The 21,322-nt window shown below is 39.6% G+C and overlaps 3 protein-coding genes across 4 annotated transcripts; 1 reads left to right on the top strand and 2 right to left on the bottom strand.

The window, feature by feature from the left end:
• Positions 1 to 1,398: 1,398 nt before the first annotated feature.
• tusc2b (tumor suppressor 2, mitochondrial calcium regulator b) lies at positions 1,399 to 4,310 on the bottom strand. The gene is made up of 4 exons (XM_006783320.3): positions 4,143 to 4,310; positions 3,277 to 3,521; positions 2,284 to 2,404; positions 1,399 to 2,187 (listed from the first exon to the last, which is right to left on the bottom strand). Exons 2-4 carry the CDS (start codon positions 3,423 to 3,425, stop codon positions 2,122 to 2,124), a joined length of 336 nt encoding a protein of 111 aa, XP_006783383.1. The 5' UTR covers positions 3,426 to 3,521; positions 4,143 to 4,310; the 3' UTR covers positions 1,399 to 2,121.
• A 1,436-nt stretch (positions 4,311 to 5,746) lies between these two features.
• rassf1 (Ras association domain family member 1) lies at positions 5,747 to 13,274 on the bottom strand. Of its 2 annotated transcripts, none has more exons than XM_006783322.3 (7): positions 13,167 to 13,274; positions 11,746 to 12,247; positions 9,752 to 9,876; positions 8,394 to 8,498; positions 6,658 to 6,949; positions 6,457 to 6,572; positions 5,747 to 6,378 (listed from the first exon to the last, which is right to left on the bottom strand). In XM_006783322.3, the coding sequence occupies exons 2-7, from the start codon at positions 12,035 to 12,037 to the stop codon at positions 6,229 to 6,231; spliced, it is 1,080 nt and encodes a 359-aa protein (XP_006783385.2). In that variant the 5' UTR covers positions 12,038 to 12,247; positions 13,167 to 13,274; the 3' UTR covers positions 5,747 to 6,228. The 2 variants fall into 2 exon arrangements, with proteins under 2 accessions (XP_006783385.2, XP_035760207.2); XM_035904314.2 differs by having other exon boundaries at positions 8,442 to 8,498.
• A 4,300-nt stretch (positions 13,275 to 17,574) lies between these two features.
• Positions 17,575 to 19,844, top strand: cyb561d2 (cytochrome b561 family, member D2). The gene is made up of 3 exons (XM_006783323.3): positions 17,575 to 17,924; positions 18,006 to 18,043; positions 18,127 to 19,844. The coding sequence occupies exons 1-3, from the start codon at positions 17,792 to 17,794 to the stop codon at positions 18,628 to 18,630; spliced, it is 675 nt and encodes a 224-aa protein (XP_006783386.1). The 5' UTR covers positions 17,575 to 17,791; the 3' UTR covers positions 18,631 to 19,844.
• Positions 19,845 to 21,322: the final 1,478 nt, after the last annotated feature.

Genomic DNA, 21,322 nt, shown 5'->3' with positions numbered 1-21,322 from the left:
AACAACAAAGCACATATTTTCATTCTTGACCTTTGTAACCCAATTGTGCTATTACTTACACCTTAAGAAAAAGCTGTCAGATATATCTATTAGAAGGTGGAATAATTTAAATACTCCTTTAAAAAGACAAAAGAATATATTGACATTACTGCATGGCTTAAAATGTCATGTGACCTGTCAGCAAAACCAGAGGATATGTGGTTTGCAGAGTCAATTTCATTAATCCTGAGACTGCAATTCACCTCGTGGCCTTTTATATTTGTTCAGCTGTGAGAAAACAAACAACAAAAAAGTAATAACATGGCATGTCTTCCCCAGACTGAAAACAGTACGTAACCACAGAGGGGGCAGGGGGAAAGCCCAAAGACTGCAGCAGAGACACTTCATAAAAGCAATAAAGTGTAGTGGATTTTGGCACTCAACTCTTTATCCTCTAAGAAGAGCAATATTAGACAGCTTTGTCAAAAAACCCTTTCCCATGGTGACTGCATTGATAGTCTTTACTTCTGTCTTAACTTCATCCATAACTCATTAGCAGATGCTCTTATACACGCTTTACATCCAAGTGCTGGTTTGCCATCGCAATTTCCTCTACAAGTGCCTAATTTCGTTGCAGGTGGAGGTCAAGAGCGACATTTCAAATACACATCCACCTTCAGCTCACTCCAGTGTTTAAAAACTCTGTAAAAAGATTCAACTGCCTGTTATATAAAGGATTATTTGCCAAATAGTTTCTATGAGCTTTGAGTGTTATATAAAAGTTTATCTGTCTTTAAATAATTAACTCTTTTACTGAAGTCAAATTCAAACAGGATAGCAAAGCCTTGGCAAGTCAAACTACTGAAAACTTAAAAGTACTCCAATCCAATCCTCGAAACTTGAAATATTTTAAAACCTTTAATAACATAATTTAATTTGATTACTTGTATTAAAACTCATGAAAAATGCAGTGTCCACCAGGGCCAGACTGATGGCTTTATAGTCATGACTCCACATTCCCAGAAAGCACCTGAATAGTTTCCAAGATTAGTTGATGCCATTCCCATGCAGCTCTAAATTCCAAGAGCTAACCACATTACAAATGTCAGGTGTGGTTACCATATATGGCAGGGGCTTTAACCCCCTCCCCTTGCTAGAAGATCTTAATTTCCCACCATGACCTCTGTGTAATTAAACTGTAGTTATCTATCCATCACTGTTAATATAGAAACCCCGACGACTGTCTAGGGCCAAAAAAAAGCACAAAAAAAAGATTAACATGAGTGTCCATGTTAATCTTCTTTTGTCTTCACTGCTCTTATTAATTTTTACTGGAACATTTCATAATGAACTGTGATTGTGTGAAGTTACGGTACATTGAAATGTTCATCTGTAAAGTTTGGATACAGAAAAGGAATGTGATTTAATTCAGCATTTTATTTTGTAATTAAAAAACAGTTATAATAAATTAAAAGTTAAACATTGTATGTCAAACCAGCAAAGAAAACAACAGGATCTGTCATTAGACTCACTGCTGCGGTGCACATCTTGTGGCTCTGAGGTCACTGAAGCCAGTCCTTCCAACATTAAATTGTGACATTAAGGGTTTGTGAGCCACTGATTGTCAACTCATTGGGCTGTCCCATAAGTAGATCCTGTTCCATGCATAATGAAGCGAGTCATAATGTCAAAAAACGTAAGTGTGCACTGGCAACTTTTCAACTCTTGCTCAGACCCCTTTGGAGGGAAGAACATTACATTCTCCTTCAACTCTTTCAGTTTTATGAATCAAACCAGAAGACAATCTACTGCTAAATATTCAGGCCTCAGTCATGTGTCATCCCTAATCTGCACACAGTCACACTTACATGCACACAAACCAAGATCTGTAAACTGATTTTCCCCAGCTTGGCACCAATCTAGATCCCCACTGGTGACCTATTTTGTGTCTTAACTGCACACAAGCCAAAAACAGATCACATGCAGAGGCTCAGCACACAATGCATCAGCCTGTCCACATAAGGGCATCAAATATATCAAGAGATCATGTTATTTTGAAAGGTGGTTCGGGCTTCCATCTGCAGTGGAAGCCGAAGGACGGACTTGACACAGTGGCTAGTCCGAGACACTCCTCAGACATTGTCAGGCTTCACAGATGACAACTGGGAAATCTACATGGATGCACGGATGGTCCAGCTTTATAATTCCCTGTGAGGACACGAGAAAATAAAACGATTTGGACACATGCTACAGAGATCTGGTGTTAGTGTGTAAAGTCTTGCTTTAAATTTTTAATTTCCTCACCTGAGGTGTGAGGTTTTTCTGAATCTTCTTCAGCTTCGCTTTTTTACGGCCGTTTCTTGTCACAATCGTCTCTTCGTAGAACTCATGGGCCAAGTCACCGTCTTCATCAAAGAACATTGAGCTGGAGCAAAGACACAAAATTACTTGCACACAGTAATTATTTTTAATACACACAAGCTAGCTTGCTTCTTACGCACATATTGTGTAAATATTTCTGGTCCACATACTCTAATTTGTGTATCACAAAGAACACTACATCCACATAAGTGTGGTTTTAAGATGTCAAACTTAAGGTGTCAGAATACACCTTAAGCCACTTCCCATTCATGTGTGATGTGCAAAAAAAAGAAGAAAGAAAGAAAGAAATGTTGGCTAAAATGAAAACAGTGTCTTCCTGTGGGTTAAATGGCTGGTTTTAAAAGGTTAACAGTGTGAGGGGGAAAAAAACAAAAAACACCCAAAACAAAATGAAAAGCAAACAACCAGCTCAGTATAAAAGTGGTGCGTAAGAGGGTAGTTAAAACCACTACAGGTCTGTTAAAGTCTGCTTGTGTCCAGTCTAAATACAGTGTGGAGAATAAAAATAGTGAACACATTAGCAGGGAGAACAACGTCAGCTGATCTGGTGTGATTCACTGGTTAAACACCATAAATCTTAGGACTTTATCTTTTTCTCTCTCAATAGTGTTGGCCAAAGGTTAATGTGTAACTCTGTTTCACCGAAAACATTTTTACAGAGAACATTTTCAACCATTCTTTACGTTTTCCCCCCTACGAAAGAACACACTGTATCACATTACTGTTAAATATTTTCAAAATCATCACACACATACATGGCCCAGTTTAAATAAGGCTGGACAACATGCATGAAACAATCATTTTAGAGCACTGCTTTTGAGTTGGAACCTCAGTCTACTCAAAAACCCACAGACGACACAAGTCAACAACAATGTCATAAATGAGTGTCTTGGTGTATGACGACATTACATTTACCTTCTTCTTGTAAAGACAAAAGGAGTGGCACCCGGGAAACTTCGAACTCTTGCCAGTGTCTGCTCATTTCCATCTTTGGTTGGATCGTCTGAACTACCTGAGCCAGAAAAAGGCCAAAATCCTTTGGATTTGGAGCCGCTACCTCCCATCTTCAGCTGCAGCACATTATTTTCTCGGGTCCCGAGGCTGCCAGTGGTGCTACAGTGTTACTGTACAAGATGAAATGTGCCTTCAGGGTGTGACACCTGTGAAAAGTGGCAAATAAAGGGTAGCTTTAGCTGCTTTCAGGCAAAACATAATGGCATAACTGGTATTTATTTATTTTGTTATTTTTTTACAAAATGCTACTTTAAGAAAGGCCGAGACCTGACTTTTCTTTAATCAAGACAAGCCCGGACTGAGTTCAGTTATGATCATTTTCTGCTGTAGGCCAGAAGCATGACGGTGCTAGAATAACACAGGAGCCAAAAATCACGCACGCAGTCACGCTTCGGTGTCACGAATTACAAATGGTTAGATATGGAGTTTAACTCAAACACAACAACATAAAAATCTGCTTCTATCTGTCTAGTAGAAGACTTGGTAACATTTTGAAGCCATAGCAGTTAGCTAGTAAGCCTTTCCCGACACCAAGATCAGTCTGTCACCACAGTGCTGAGAAACGTATCCCGGCTGCACTAATCGTAGCTGCTTTTATGCCACTTTATGTACCGTCTGCTAACATCACCATTAGCTTTATTACTAGCATTAGCCAGGTCAACATGTTCCTAAACAAAATAACGTTTACTGACGTCGCCATGGGCTAGCATGGACTGATTTAACAGTTCATGCTGTTCCTCGTCGCTTTAGCTTAGCGGAACACATACCTAAATTGCGCAGCAGTATGCTCGTAGGTAAGAAATTCTCTTTGATGAATTTATGTTACTGGCTCGCTAATTGTGTACAAGCACAGACCTCATAACACACAAAGCTACGCTAAGTTGTTTATGCTATCTGACGGCCACGTTCTTCTTCTGTCTTTTCCCTCTGAAGCTTGGTGCAGAGACGCTGTGGTGAGCTAACGCCATCACGTGGACAGGAATATGAAACCGAAAAGAAAATGTCTCTACATTTTCTTTTCTGTACTAGTGACTTGTACATTTTGATCTCATGTGGGCCGAAACTAGTGAAACTGTCCCTTTTTTCAAGTGTATAGAATTTTAACTACACGTTTAATTCCTCAGCTTAATATTAAAAAAAGAAGTGCTAATTCAACAGCACCTCTCAGTTTTTTACATAATAAAGAAATGCATAATACATAATAAAGAAATGCTGCTGTAGTAGATGGAAAAAAAAAGATCAGCACGATTCTTTGGGATTAAACTATAACAAGTAAATGTGCCAAATTACATAAATCTATAACTGAATTACTTTGGTGTAGTATGACCAAGATGGAGGTCTTCGTCAATAGGAAAAGCTGGAAAACCTATGAAAATAAAACTAAAAGTCCAAAATTTCTGCTCTCTGCATTTTCCAAAGCCAAACTTTGGGACAGATTGGAGTCTTTGCTGGGCCCCCATGTCTTATGTTTGACACCCGTGCTCATGAGCTAATAGTATAGCCACCCCTTGCCACATATACAGTTATTGGACACTTTACTACATACACCTTATTAGTACCAGGCTGGACTCCCTTTTGCCTTCAGAACTGCCTTAATTTTTCATGGCACTGATTCACCAGAAACATTCCTCAGATTTTGGACCATGTTGCTAACATCACGCAGTGGCTCCTGATTTGTCAGCTGCTCAGCCATGATTTCAATATCCAGTTACACCACATGCCAAAGGTCCAGTGTTGTAATGTTCAAGAAAGCAGTTTCAGATGTTTTGAGCTTTGTGATATGAAATGCTAGAAGTAGAGGCGGCAATGTTGACCTACAGTGAATAGCTCACTGTGGGTCTTGGTACTTAGGGTGAGAAGTAGGGCATATCTGATCACCAGTGAGTTGCAGATATCCAAAGCTGCTAAGGGATGCCAACAGAAACCTTCACACAGACAAAACTACTTGCCCATGTGGGGCCCAAAGCAGTTTTCTGTAGGCAAGCACATTGTGGGCTGTCCACAGAAAACCTTTTTAGGGTCTCCAAAGGATAAAACTGCTGCTATCCCTGTGTAGACACACTCAACTGGGGCCACATGCAATGAGGGGTGGGTTTTCCCTGTCCACACAGCCCCACGCCTACCCACTGTGGGCCCACATGGGTGTGTTTGTTGTGTAGACGCCTAATCTCAGCCACATTCAAAAGACTTTGTCAAAAGCCCCCCTAGAAGAAAGGCTGATATATCAGCATATTAATACCTACATTTGAATGAGATGTTCTACAATCACATATGAGTGTAATATTCATGTGTACACTACTGTGGTCCCCCACGATGGGCCTTCTAGTCGGGCACGCCGTTAGAAATAATCAAAAGTTTCATATTAAACAGCCATTTTTCACACTTTATTAGATCGTCTGAATATCCACACATTTCAGCTCACTCAGCTCATTTTCAGAGGCTGATTAAAGTGCCACAATTTTAAAAAAAACATCGTCGCAACATGAATAAAACTGAGTATAAGATGATAAACCAGATAAACTAAGAAAAATCTAACATGTCACTTTAAATAATCTAATCAAGCAGCATGATGTTTAAAGAAAGAAGTGTGATCAATTAGTCCACAACAATTTCATGTTTTGAGTCAGTCCAGTTCATAGCTGTACTAGATCAAAATCACCCTGAACTGAACCTTTAAGTAATTCACATTAAATATTACAGCAAACTCCCTGCTTTATTACCAATCTCTAACCCATACAACATCATCACCTGAGCTATTTCATTCCCCTTTACCATGACATAAAATTTCTTATCGACACTTTTCATGGAAGAATGTCTTCTAATTGTTCCAGTGTGAAGCTGAGTGTCTCGGTGTCAACCCGGTGTAGTCATCCGGGCCATGGCTTGCTTCATCGCGTCTCTAGCAAGAGCGTAGCGCTTCACGATCTCTCTTACGTGTGCTTCTTCCTCCCGCTGGAGGATTCGCAGGAAGTTGCACAACTCAGGAAAGCTAAATGCATGCCACTGTGAAAGAGAGCAATTTACCATATAAGCACCATATATTGACAAGTTTATCTTTCTCAGAACAGAATGGAAACTTACATTTACATCCCCTGTCTCGTTCTCTTTCAGAACCAAGCTTAAGACTGTTTCACTGGGACCAGCGCACAAGCGCAGGTATAGAGGACGCTCATCATCAGACAGTTTACGCATGTACACTAGGGGAAAGAGAAGCAGAATTTCACGATTCAACAATTGGTTCTGTTTTAGTTTGTAAGAACAACGCAATATTAGGAATCCTACCTTGACCCTGTCTCTCTGTGCGTTCAAACAAGGCAAACTTTGCTGGATTGTCCACAACGGTGAACTTATTGAGCAGTGCTTCGATGACTTCTCGTACCCGTGTTTCAGAGCTTATATGTAGGTGCTTTGCAGCGTCTTTGGGGAGGTAGAATGATGTCCGCCGCTTCATCCGTCTTCCCTGATAATCATCTTCCTGCATCAAGCTCAAACTCTGACGGGGAGGAGGGAGGGAAATGGGACGAACTAACTGAAAGTGGACCTTGATGAAACCAGTGTAGGACCCATCTTTATTCTGAAGGGTGGACAGATTTATAGCATATAAATGGGAATTAAAAGGTTTAATACATTATCAACAAATATTATGAATAGAAATATGTTCACACATCTACATAACTATGCTGAGATGTGGTTGTAGTCAGACATTTACGACTAAAAAAACAAGAATTGGGTGCATAAGTTTAAATTTAATTTGGGTTTTTTTTAACCCACACAGGGTCACATATATACATACATACATCCCACAAATATTTGGTTAAATATCCCTTTGCATGTTGTGAAGGTTCTGACATAACTCTAGCTGGGTATTTGACTGCTTTTCTTGGCAGAACTGGTAGAGTTCATTTAAATTGATTAGTTTCCTGGCATGGTGCTCTTAATGGTAGATCGCAAATTCCTAGTATGGTTGAGGTTGAGGCTTTGGGAAGGCCATTCCAGAAGCTGCTTATTCATCATTCCATCCACTTTGTGCAATGTACCAGTACCACTGACAGCAAAACAGCCCAAGAGCACGATGCTACCACCACCATGCTTGACAGCTGGAATGGTGTTCTTAGGTTTGAAAGCCTCAGCTTTACTCCTCCAAACATACCTCTTGTCATTGTGGCTAAATAGCTCAATCTTTTCTTGGTTGACGATCAAACTTGTCCACGTGAGCAGCTGCAAATTTTAGTTGAGCTTGAAGGTGTTGATTTTGGAACAGGGGCCTCTTTCATGGTTTGAACCCCTTAAGTCCATGGGTGTGTCAAACTGTCTTCATTGTGGACAGTAATGCTGAGCCTTGTTGGTAGTTCCTAGGTTCTTTATGAACATTCATACCGATTTTCCTTTATCCAGACCTTGGAAAAGTGGTGACACATCTGAACAAGTTGTCCATTTGTACAACTGTTTAAACCTATGATCTTGGAATCTCCAGTTGTTTGGAAATGGCTCTAATGACGCCTTGTAACTCTAGGATTGTCCTTCTTGGATCTTCACTGAGTTCCTTGGACTTTTCCATTGTTCTGATTATTGGTCAATCCAATGAGTGCTTTTAAAACAAATTATTTTTATGCTTTTTGCTTTTTATACCCATTGTAGTCAATCGTGATTACTAATGAGAAGTTTTTAGTCGTAGGTGTTTCTATATATTACAGTTTGTATGTATACTTTTAACCCTGTGTGGATCAGAGAAAATCTAAGGCGCTTGGAAAGAAAGTGACCGGCAACAAAGCAAGTCCAGACGCTTTTCTTTCCAAGCTCCTTAGACAACGATGACCTGGATGACTGAGAACCTTCACAGACATATGGCAACAAAGTGTTTTTTTCAGTTCTGAAGAAGCCTTCAGAACTGATGATTGTTTACATACAATCATAATGATTGTATGCAAACCTCTGACCACAACTCTATGTATTTATATGAAAATGCACATTTTTTGCTTAAGTGAATCTCAATGAAAATGTTTTTTTCAGTTCCTCACATCCACCATGTAGAGATTGTTGCTGATCTGAGCATTATATTCCTTCACCTTCTGTTGAATCTCACTAACACTTAACTCCTGTTTACCGAACTCGATCTGTTCATCCTAAAAAGAAAATGGAAAGAACAACAAATAAGCCACGATACAGTGAGCAGAAAGCTTGCCTTCACAACTAGGTTTTAAAAAGGGAAGGTGAAATAAAACAAATGTATGAAAATAAAAGTCAGCTCAATACAAGCTCTTTTTATGTAGCCAGAAAAAAAAACAATAAAGAAATATTTACTTAAAACAGTTGACCAAAAAAAAAAATTAGCCTGATAAACTATGCCACAGCCTCACCAGTACATTACTGTGAAAGAAAGATGAACACACAGTGAAATGCAGGTTCATCTCCCAGCTGCTGGCTTCCTGAGTAAAGGATGAGTTGCTTGCTGCGCTTCCACAAGTCATTTCAAAGGCTCAGAGTGATTTCTGATTACTGTTATAGTTATTTTTGGAGGTGCCCGTCACTCAGTGCTCTTCTAGCATCACCATTACCATTTGCTCCTCACTGACAGTAAAAACGCCATAATGACATCTGGAGGGGGAAACCTACTCCCAATGGGATCTGCTTAAATTATCTTAAGTGACAATTTTCCCCTCATGTTATTGTTCATCTATACTTCAGAGGATTTTAGTGGAGAAAAATCTAAACCTCAGCATTATTAATATTAATTAATGTTTTTTATGTTTATGTTTCTAAATTTATAAATGCACTTATAACAACTACACCAATGGATTTATTTTTGTTGAATTCAATACTTTGCTGCAGCTTTCCCGGGAGCCTAACACATCCAAACATGCAGGCATTTAGAACTTCAAAAGCCTTGTAAATGCACTTTCATCCTTCTACAACAGGGTCCCTAAATTGTTCTGATTGTTTTCCCAGTAAAAGGTGTACTGAAAAAAGGATATTATTATTAGTTATAAAGTTACTATTTACAAAATATAATAAAGGATCTGACTGTGTCTGGCTGGTGCACAATCATAAATGAGAGCAGGCAGCCAAAAGAAGTGAACTGAGAAGAAAAATTCCAAAATAATCTAAAATCTATACTCCCCAGTATTCCTGTGGGGAACCAGACACGAGAGTAGTGGGCAGCTTCCCTCCATTTGACCTACCCACCTACTCCATATGAAGTAAGGAAGAGTTAAGTGCACTTTATTTTTGTGCAAAAATAAAAATAAAAAAATCCTAGTTGTACAAATAAATAACAAGCTACTGAAATTTCTCTGTAGCTACAAAAATAGAAAAAATACAAATGAAAACTGCTGTCTACACAAATACACTGCTATTATAGTGTTCTTGTTTTTCTTACCACATTTGTGTCTGTCTCGATGCAGTCATCAGATAAAGCTGCATGCTCTGCTAACAAACTTCCATGTGTCATGCAGTCCAGCTGGATGGACGGTCGGCACCGGTAGTGACAAGTGTAGCTGCAGTCTATGAGAGTGAGACGAAAAGAGAGCGATAAATCACTAAAGGGTGATATACGTCAAGACTTGCGGTGTAGCTTCTTCTCGTTGTTTCTAGTCGTAATTGTTTTCCCTTCCTAAAAACCTGGCTGTGTCGAATCGCTTCATAGCGCGCTGCTGCATGCAGCAGGAAGGCAAAAAGAAAAGACGCTCCCCAGCTCTACATGTAGCACACAGGGAGTCAAAATGTGATGCTTTCCAGAGCTTCCTTCAGATTAGGAAAGAATGTGTGATAAAATTCCTAATGAATGGAAAAACTAACATGTGAAGAATACATCACATGTCCTCAGTTTGAACCTCATGAATGGCTGGAAGCTTCCTGTGTAGCCATTTTCTCCCTGTGCCTGCATGAGTTTCCTCCTTGTGCTTTGGCTTCCTCCCACAGTCCAAAAACATGGATGATAAGGCCACTGATGTTTCCAAATTGGCCATATGTGTGGATATGGGTTGTCTGTTTCTTGTGTTTGCCCTCTGATGTTCTCGCTTTAGTTTCACAATGTTTTTAGTTATTTATTTAAAATTTGCTTTATCTCAATTTCAGCACCTTCTTAAAAGGGCAACGATTAAATCTTTCTACTAGTTAATGTAATAACCCTAAACTACTGACTGGATACTACATAATTAATCAAAGAATAACACTGTTTCTATTTCCAATGTTCAAATACTTTCACAAAAAGAACAAAATGAATTTGTGATTCTGTTGCTCGACTCTCTACTTCTAATCTCCCCGGCAGATGGGACTTGTTCATTAGGAAGATTTGAATCTTTAAAAACAAATATCTAATATATAACTTTTATATACACTGACTGGCCAGTTTATTATATAAAATTATCAACCACTTGTTCACAAAAATATCTAATCAGCCAATCGAGATGACCTGTTAAAGTTCACAAAAGAACAGTAGAATGAAAGCAGAAGAAAGGTGATTTAAGTGACCTTGAAGGTGTGGTTGTTGGTGCCAGATGGGCTGGTTTGAATCTTTCAGGCATCGCTGATCTACTGGGATTTTCAGAATTTGATTTTTTTCAGAATTTGGAGGCTTTTGAGTCAGTGGAGGATAGGACAGGACAGGAGCTCACTGAACAAACTGCTCTCCATCATGGACAGAACATCTCACCTGCTCCACTCCACACCTCAGAGGCAGCAGAGCCACTTCTACCTCAGACTGAATCAACTCTGATGCCATAAAGAAGGCTTCAGGAGACCATTCCCAATGTTCTCTATAAAGGTGTATTATAACTCTTCATTCTGCAGTTGTTTTTCTTTTTTTTAGATTCATAGTGTAAATATTATTATTACTATCTATCTATCTATCTATCTATCTATCTATCTATCTATCTATCTATCTATGAACATGACAGTGAGTTCACTGCACTTAGTAGGCCTCCACAGTCACCAGATCTCAACCTAACCTTAGCACCTTTGGAAAGTGGAGCAATGGAAGCTTTGGATCATGGACAAATCTGCAGCAACTGTGTGATGTTATCATCTCCACATGGACCAGTTCCAAGTGTCTGGTGAGTGTATAGCAAGAAAAACCAAAAGAATAAAGTTTTCAGCAAACTTTACTCTACTAGGAATCAGCAGTGCATTTGTCAGAATATGTTTTGTGCTTTGGATGTGGACGCTTGGAGGGACTGACTGATTTTATAGTCAGGCTGTCAGCTAGAGTTGTGTTTAGGGGATGATGGAGGTCTGTGATGTGAAAGAATAAGATCTGCATTATCAGGATTTACTTGTTTGTTTTGTTTGTTTCATGGGAAGTGTTGACAGTGAGAGAAATAGAGATTATAACCAGGATTATCATGTAAACAAATCTTTTGTGGAAGTACTTACTGGTGCAGCGTAAACTCTGCTTATAAAGCCCCCACATGAATTCACCACACAGGTCACACCAGGTGAGATGTGCATGACTGTATGGCTGGAAATCATGACCCACACCAGTCTCTCCTGTGTGATGACCAGAGGCCTCAATGCTGACGTTATCTCCAACCAGACGGACGACACAGTAGTGGCTGGGATGACCCAGGTTTGCAGTCGGCGGGGCTACGTGGACAGCTGGAGCGGCCAGCTCGATGGGATCATTTACGCTGAGATCCTGCAGCTCTATCAGCTCACATTTAGACATCCTGACCTCGATGCAGAGACGCAGATGCCAATATGTCAGCCAAGCACTTGCTGTCCATGAGCTATTGTGGGTGCATGTTGCCTTTCAAGATGAAAATATATGCACCTTTGCATGCTTTGCAAATTTATAGCGTGTGAGGCAAAAAAAAAAAGGCACTGGGTCAAGATTTGATTGAGTCCACTGTGATAATGGCCTCTAAGTCCCCAGGAGCTGCAAGACAGGTAAAACAAAAATGTTAATGGATACGTTTAACATAAACATGCATTCAGCATGTGCACTGTATGGGTTTTACAAATAAAAAAAAATAAACCAAAAGATTAGTCTTTGTTATCTGATGCCAGGATACGATTATATTAAAATGTGGGACAAGACGACAAGTATAATCCTGTACAATCCTGGGACAACTCGTGTTGTTTTTCAGTAGGACTGTGAGGCCAAACTGTATATTTGACACAAAACATTGACACTAAAAGTGGGAAAATAGCAATTGTTGCATGCAGAAAGCACAGAGCTATGTCAGAAACAACTGGCAACTTCAGTAACAACCACATGGCTCATGCTTTTTGTTGATAATTGTCAGTTTACTTTGAAGAACCTGAATACATCATTCAGCTGAGACAGACAGCATGTGCACACTGCTTGCCAGTGTTGATCTCTGAGCTGCAGAAACTGATAATAATAATAATAGTAATGATAATAAAGTCAAATACCACTAGGAAGAATAAGTGTACATGCTCACAGGTTCATCTGGATCTCTTTAAATTAGTGTCCTTGTGGAGCTGCTTTGTGCCGTGAATATGAATACCCGGGAGTCTGTCTGCCAAGTGGGTCACCACACGGTGCAATTATTCACACAGGGCAACAAGAGCCCATTGTAACCGTCCATAAGCATCCATGCAATTTATTTATTATGGGGGGTCTTATCGGTTTGTTTACCAGTCGAAGTCATGTATGCTTAAGTCTTCACGACATCTTATTGTTTCATTGGTCATCTGTTTTGCTTAATGCAGCTCTGCGTGTAACGGAGTTAATCCCGCAGTCTGAGACGGGACGACAAACTCAAGTTGACAGTCACACCCGAGCAAAAATTCGTATTTTTTGAAAGACAAAGTGTTGAAGATGACCTTACCTCGCTTACTTTATCACCAACACTCATTCTACAGGGAATCTGAAGAGCGTTCGCAGCTTCTCGTTGAATTAACAGCGACCCGTCCCTCGTCCGACGCACGCACTTCTGTTTGCGCATGCACATTGTGGGTGTGGGATTACCGTATAATCCCATATGAGTATTAAGCTACACCGAGAGGAGTCCCCTCTGTTCTCATCAGACACTCGACTGTTAGATGGAGTTGTAAGTGGGAGCTGTTCTTGATGATACTGATGATAGCTTTTGCAGGATGTTAAAATAAATAAAAAGATCGTAAATTAAATATAAACGGCTACTAAATAAGTTTATTATTATTTTTTCATCTCTGCGTTGTTGCTGAATGACGCATTTCATTTGGGAAATTCCTTTGACAACAAAGCCCAGTATTTAATAAATGTTGCTGTATCAGAAAGAGTAGCGATCATTTAAAAATAATAATAATTTAACTGTTTAATTCTGAATAACAAAATTAATTCTTAATAATAATCTTTTAGTCCATAATAAAACAGTAGTGTTTGAAATGAACAGAATGATTCATTTTTGATTTGGGGACACTTGAACTGCAAATCAGTCAGAGAGGAAAAAAAAACCTTCCAGGCTCCAATATGGCAGATTCTCTCAGGCCAGAAATGCATGTTAGAATACCATAACATGATTTATTCATGTCCCACACGCTCACTCTCTGTTTCTCACAAATGGGAGTAAGGCACATCTGAAGCTACAAGACGGCGTGAGATAATTTCTCTACAGTTAGTAACGACTAAAAACCAGCCAAACAGAAAACAGCATTTTCACAGTTAAAGGTCCACAGCTCTGGAACATCAGAACAGATAAAAAAGGAAGGGAATTTATGGCTTAATGAAGAAATAGAATAGAAGAATAGAATAGCCCTTTATTGTCATTGTACATGTACAACCTAGTCATGGAAATCTGTCACTTGAATGGGTCTTTTGGGCTCTGCAAAAAAAGAGCCACGTCACTGCAACCCCCTCTGGCCTCGGCTCCGTGGCTGCTGGGTGATCCCTCATCTGGGGCTCTCCTCAGCTCTTCCCATGAGGGTGCCCCTTTGGTGGTCCTCCTTGGGTCCTCGTACTCTGGGCCCTCTGGATGTCTGGGACCTAGATCTCCTCCATACCTGCTTCATGCCCTGGGGGACAGGGCTATGGCTCCCCACACTCCCTAGCAGATCGTTACATGAAGAAACCTTTTGAATACAAGTGTGCTGATCCACACAGGTGTTCACACAGGTAGACACACAGGTGTTCACAGACACAAACTACACCTTTCTTGGCTGCTACCTCAAAGCACATTGTGCCCTGTTGATCTTGCGTGCTGCACAATAACATTTAATATTTAGTATCTACTGTTATCTACTGTTAGCTAGTTTATTGTGATAGTGTTATATTTATTATGTTGCTCTTTTTTGTTTGTTTTCTCTTCTGTTTTTTTCTTCTCTCAACAGGTGATCCAGGTGTTTTTCTTTCTTTCTTTCTTCCCTCCTTTCTCACTATCTCTTCTTCCCTGTTTGTCTTTCTCTCCCTCTCTTTCTTTCATTCTTTCTTTCTGCCTGTCCTATCCCCCAGTCATCTCTGTCCCGCCTGGAACAACTGAAAATAAAATCAAATAAATATATAATTATAATAAAGGTCAATCAATTGGACCAATATGGCAAGGCCATGATGATCCACTTGGTAAAGTAAATTTGCTAGGCATCTTTTTTGGCCTTCAGACAACAATTCTGTTGGCTAAAGATCCAAACGGGACAGGCAAAAAAGAAAAAAGAAAAAAAAGAATGAGTCTTTTGCTTTTTTTCAGTCTCTTTCATTTAGTTTTCTCTTCAGTTAACTGAAAACATGCTCTATTGAACTAAGTCAAGATAAGGTGACTGACTTGACCATTGAAGACTATTTAATTTCTTTGCAATCAGAAACGTTTGGGTTGCTCTTTCAGTATGCTTTGAGCTATTATCCATTTGTACTGTGAAGTATAGTCTGATCAGTTTTGCAGCATTTGGCAGAGAGTATAGCCCTGTGCACTTCAAAGTTCATCCTACTAGTTCTATAAGTAGTCGCATCTACAAGAAACACTGCTGACCTGGGTCCACTGGCAGTCGTACATGCTCATGTCATAATATTGTCTCCATGTCTGATAGATGACGTAGTATGAGCCGTTTCTCTCATCCTCCACACTTTTCTCTTCCTATCAATCCCACACAAGTTAATCTTGGTTTCATCTGTACAAAGATTTATTTCCAGAACTGTCCAACCTCTTTTCGATGTTCTCCAACACAGTCTAAACTTCCTGTTTCTGAGTGTAACCATTGTTTTTTGTTGTAAGCCTTGTGTATTTCCATTCATGAAAGTGTGTCTTGATTATAGACTTTGACAATGACATGCCTACAGTGTTCTTGACTTGATTTGATGTTGTGAATTGTCTTTCTTAACTATGGAAATAATTCTGTTATCATACCCTTTAAATTCCTGCCAGGTCTGCCTTTAAAGAACCAACAATGTGAGCATCTAAAATCAAAAGCAACTTTACTGCTTATGCTTACCTTTTAAGAAGCTTCATTTTTAAAGCCTGCAACAGTGAAGACATGCAGTACCCTGTGTGGTGTGCATTGTATAGGACAGAGAGAGGAGACAGATACTCTGACTGACAATGTTGTTGTTTTCTGTGCTCTTTGTGACTCTGCAAGTGTGGAAGCCATGCAGAGTCACAAGCTTATTAGAGCGTAATTGAAGCACAACAACTAATAGGCAGCTGACCAGTAAGTGCTGGGTGTGGAACTGGTGCCATTAGTCTGACATATAACATAAACTGAGGAAATGCTTTAGGTACTTTAGATCACACTTCTTATCCACTGTGCAATAAATAGCATGAGGGATGCATCTAATAGCACCAAAATGTATTGTGCAGAATTTTCTCAATAACCGACAACTACAAAACCACTTTGTTAGAGATAAATACACCTTTTCAAGGACCTTGACCACGTGTTAAAGGGCCTGGCAGCAATCGCGTGCAAGTATTCAAGCACTTTTGAGAAGCGGTTGTACTACAATGCTCTGTCCACGTCAGCCACCAACTGAAGCCGGCGGTTAAGCTGGTTGGAATAAAATGAAAGGAATTGTGGGAATTCCGGTTTCAGAATAAAAGCTTTACCATGTAACAAGATTGCCGTTTTATTTGGATTTGAGTTATTTCTGAGTCTTTGCACAGACTACTACAGTTTAATCAGACAAAACTCAGATCTTGGGCTGGTGGGCTAAAATGTTATGTCTGTATTTTTCAGATCAGACAAGCCAAGGAAACGATTGTTATGAAAACTCTTGTGGAGATGCTCCTATATCAATAGATCATTTACAGCACCCAAGGTTAATGCTCTATCTGGTATGGTATAACCTTATTTACTTACATGATTTAATTCAGGATAAGGATAAATGTGTTTATGTGCAGGACTGTGTAACATACATGTGTTTGAGAGGCTAATTCAGTCAATATTTAGGGGAAATGCACTGCGTGTGAATTTTGAGACAGAATGCATGTGTGTGACAGAGAGGGAAGCAGGTGTAACAGCTGCAAGGAGCAGAGGCAGTGAAAGTGGATGAGTGTGAATACCTGGGGTCAACCCTCTAAAACAATAATGCATAAGAGAGATAATGAAGTTGAGCATCAGGGATGATCTGTGATAGATGGACAGGCAGCAAGAATGAAAGGGGACCCTTACAAAATGGTAGTGAGACCAGCTCAGGTTGAGTTAGTGAAGCAAGGCTGCGCTGGTTTGGGCATGTGCTTGATATGAAGCTGCGAGAAGGAAAAGTCAACGACAGTGGATCATCATCATGTGGAAACACTATAAATGCATCCTCAGGCACATGACCAGGATGCAAAAGAGCTATTTTCCCGCTGCTGTCAGGTTGCTGAATAAATTACGACCTACTAATTTACTTTTATTTTTATTGCTATTTTGATGTCAGACATATGCTCTTTTAATAATGCATTTGAGCATATATAAAATGTGGTGTCTCACCGTGTTTCTGCTGATCTGTTCTGAAACAAAAAGTTTTTCACCCACTTTTTAGTTTTGTTAATCTCTGATGTGACAATAAATCTGACTCTGACCCATAAAGGGAACAACTAAAAGAAAAGAAAAAGAAGAAGTGGAAGAAGAAATAATAGTAGTAGAAGAACCGTGTCAAATTTGACACAGTCGGACCAGATGTTAATAACGAAAATCTTTATTGTATTATTTGACAATGTGGGGCTATCAAATTCAGGTAAATCAGCTGACATGTTACAGAGCCTCCGGATGAACGTTTGTGCGGATGTGCTCCAGCGTACTTTATTTTGAAAAACCTAACCGGAAGTCTTATCCTCGCTGGGGGAAAACACCAAAGCTTGACGTGTGTTAACGTAACGACAAGGGACATGTTAATAAATTACTAATGTAGGCTTTTGTTTGTGCCGGGTTGTTAAATAAAACAGTAGAGCAGCAAAAGAAGATAACGCAAGGACTTTTGGCCCATCGTCACTTCCGCTTCTCATTGATTCAGCCAACGGCGAGTTCACGTCGGTCACATTGTGGCCATTGAGTGAATTTTAAAGACATGGTTCACAAGAAAGAGCCTGAATCAGAGCCTCGGCTTTATGGCTTTACCAGAACAGCGTCTGTTGTGTTGACCCACCTCATCTGCTTTGGCATCACTGTCTTCATCTCAGTTCTCTCTCGACCTGGTACAAGTGAGTGCCTTAAGTAATCACATTTCTACAGCAGTGCCCGTCATTGCATCGCATTTAATTTGATTTCCTGTTTTGTTTTAGGTTGGTTTTCTTGGCATCCTTTCTTGATGACCCTAGCTGTAAGTTTAAACAGTTAAAATGTTCTTAGATTCTTTAATTGATCAAATTTGCCAACGACTCAGGTAATGTCCTTTCCCTCCAGTTTTCCTTCTTCATGACAGAAGCTATACTCCTCTTCTCACCTGAGGGCTCTCCTATCAAAAGTTTTTCACACAAAACCAAAGGTGGTGTTCACCGGCTCCTGCAGGGCCTCTGTGCTTCTTGTGCAGTCCTGGGCTTTGCTGCCATCTTTTATAACAAACACCTGAGTGGTAAACCCCACTTCACCTCGTGGCACGGTCTGTTGGGCCTGCTGACAGTGTGTGTGGTCATTGCGCAGTCCTTGGCAGCGATGCCTCTCAGTTATCCTTCTCTAGCCAAAGGCTGGTCCCTCGCCAAACTTAAGCGCTACCACGCGGCGTCTGGACTCATCACCTACCTGCTTGGCAGTGCCAGCATGCTCCTGGGCCTCTGCTCTGTGTGGTTCGCTGGAGCTGTCAGAGAATACACCTGGTACCTGTCAGCACTCTGCCTGGTGCTCAGTGCCTTGGTCATAATGAACCAAGTCTCCAGATCTTACATGGCTAAAAAACGGTTCCAGTCCTGATGAGGATGTAAAAGAACTTAAGATGAGCTAGCCTCACAGATTTTGACTTATTTGACTGATGTTATTTTGTTTGTTTGTTTTTGAAGAAGAAAAGGCACTATGTGTGATTAATGAAATCCTTTTTCAATACACTGAGGTCATGTCTTATGTAGTCTTTCTTGGATTTTGGGTTATCAACAAAGATCAGCTATTTGCTGATCTTAATACTATCAGCATTTGTAATAGCCAGTAAATGAGAATTAAAGATGAGACAGAGGAAGCAGCCTTTATATTTTGAGTGTCGAGAAGAGTGTAAGCGAGTAAATAAATAACTACACATCAACGTTAAATGTTGAAAGAAAATAAAATATTGGCACATTTATTGGATATTAGATTTTTATATCAACTATCAGCATTTGTATTGTTCTTTAAAAAAGCTGACACCAGTTGGCCTCTAATTTTGGAGTAGATGCTACCAAAGCTGTTGTCTGGCTTGTTTGTTTAGTTTCTGCTACTTGATGTTAGCTTTAACTTAATGATCAAAGTTTTTGTGTTAAGTAGAAAATGTTGCAGTTTTAAACCAACAAACATAGATCTCATGCTTGCAAAGGGTGGAATGTTGGAGCTAGTACTTATTCAATAAGGAATTTTAAAGAATGATATGTGTGTATATACATGTATGAATGTACACACACCATTTATTTACTTGTTTATGCTCTCTTCGGATCAACTGGTGTTTGTGGTGTTCCAAACATGGAAGGTGCAGGGTGCCTTCTGCAAAATCAGCACTCTCAATATAGTTGAAGGATGTTTCTCCGTCTTTTAAACTTTTAAAGTTTTCATTCATTTATAGATAAGCAAATACCTAATATTGGACAATAATACTGGTTAGCCGATAAATCAGTCAGGCTGTAATTAGAGCTGCTGACTGCTGCTTTAGTCTCTTGCTTGACATGTGACTTGAGCGCCATCTGATTTAAAGATACAAAAGAGAGAATTTCCTCTGCCCAGGCCAATGTCCTGTCTTATAATTTTAAGGAAAAAAAACCATCAGGATTTAAAAAAAAAATGTAATGGGATCTTCTTTTATCCATAATATACTGTATATTGACCTAACATTGAAATAACGTTGACCTCTTCTCAGGTTACTGATGATCCTGTCATTTCTGATTATTTGTACTGTCACGTTTGGATACATCATGGCTTTTAAAATAAATGTATTTGTGTATGATTGACACTGTGATAGAAGAGTGTTTTATTGTTAAAATAACATTGATAACACAGTCATATTTTGCTTCGGTTTAGGCTGCATGTATGAAAATCTTACTGGATCAGCCATTAATGGGACAAATCGGAAAAAAAGAAGTTAAAAAATGTAATTACAAAAACAACATTTCCCATCATAAATAAATACATTTCAGATATTTAGAGTGTAATGAGGGACATGACTGCCAGGTGAACACCAAAGATTGTTTTGTTTTTTTTGTTTTTTGTAAATGAATGAAATATTCCAAAGAACAAAAGATGTAAAGCATTTCCAACTGATCGAGAAGACGTAACAAAGACACGGGGTCATTATTTTGTACCTTGTACAGCTCACAAGCGGATATGGTCCTTTTACAAAGTGCTAGCTTTACCTTCAAATTGGAAACAAACCAAATCACAAGTTCCCAAGATGTGTTCAAGAAAAACTGAAGGGGGGAGAAATAAAAGTATCCAAGCTGACAGAGGAAGCCTGCAGCAAATAAAAAAGAACAGTACTCAACAGGGGAGAGAGAAGATCCCCAGAATAAAACGCATACGAATAACGTAACTCAACAGGGAATGATCTGTTGTCTCAGGTTATCCAGTGTCTCTAAAGGCTAATAAGCACTGCATCTAGCCTAGTTTACCAACATAGGAAAGCGACTTTCCTAAAACTAATTAGCTCAAGGTGACATGATAACACAGAAACACAAGGCTACGGAGAACAGTGAAGACCCAAACTCCCTAAAGCACTGCATATCTACACTGACTGACACTACTGACAGAAGCTACTTACACTGCACTGCACTGAGGTGAAAAGCTACCACATTATGGCACTGTCAGTTTTGTAAGGCCACCATATCACCTGACCCGGTTCTGCCACAGTCACAGGCGGTTGTACCGAAAGGGTAGTTACATCTAGTTTGATGGTTGGTGGCTACATTAGCGACATTTTGATGCTCTCAGGCTGCATGAATGCAATGGTTTCTATAGCTCAGGTAACGTTTGTTCTCAGAAAGAAAAACCCTAATACAGTTACTGCAGCTGAGATTACATGTTGAGTGTAAGCTCACTGAGTAGTCATGAACTAAATGGTGGGGACACTTCAGTAAGAACTGCAATGGAGGAGAAATGACAGGCTTCTGCGAATAAGCTAGCAACATTAAACCTTGGTTTGAGCTCCTTTTGGCTTTCAATCAAAATCTACCTTAAATTTGTATTTTGAGTTTTGCGTCGAGGTCAGTAGGACGGATTTGTAAAAAAATAAGATAAATGCTAAGACTGAAGACCCCTTTGTGTCTATTTAAGGCTAAAAATGAAAGAACACAGTCCAAATCCATGTCCCTGCCCCTGTGTTATCAAAGGCTAGCATGATAGTACATTCATTTTAATTTTAAGGGAAAAAAAATACAACGTTAAACAGAAATTTGCTTCCCCAGCATCCTCAGGGTGGGTTTATCATGATGAC

This window comes from Neolamprologus brichardi, chromosome 5 (assembly GCF_056152115.1).
Source record: "Neolamprologus brichardi isolate AB-2024 chromosome 5, ASM5615211v1, whole genome shotgun sequence".
Taxonomy (NCBI): domain Eukaryota; kingdom Metazoa; phylum Chordata; class Actinopteri; order Cichliformes; family Cichlidae; genus Neolamprologus; species Neolamprologus brichardi.
This window is presented reverse-complemented; position numbering and strand designations above follow the sequence as displayed.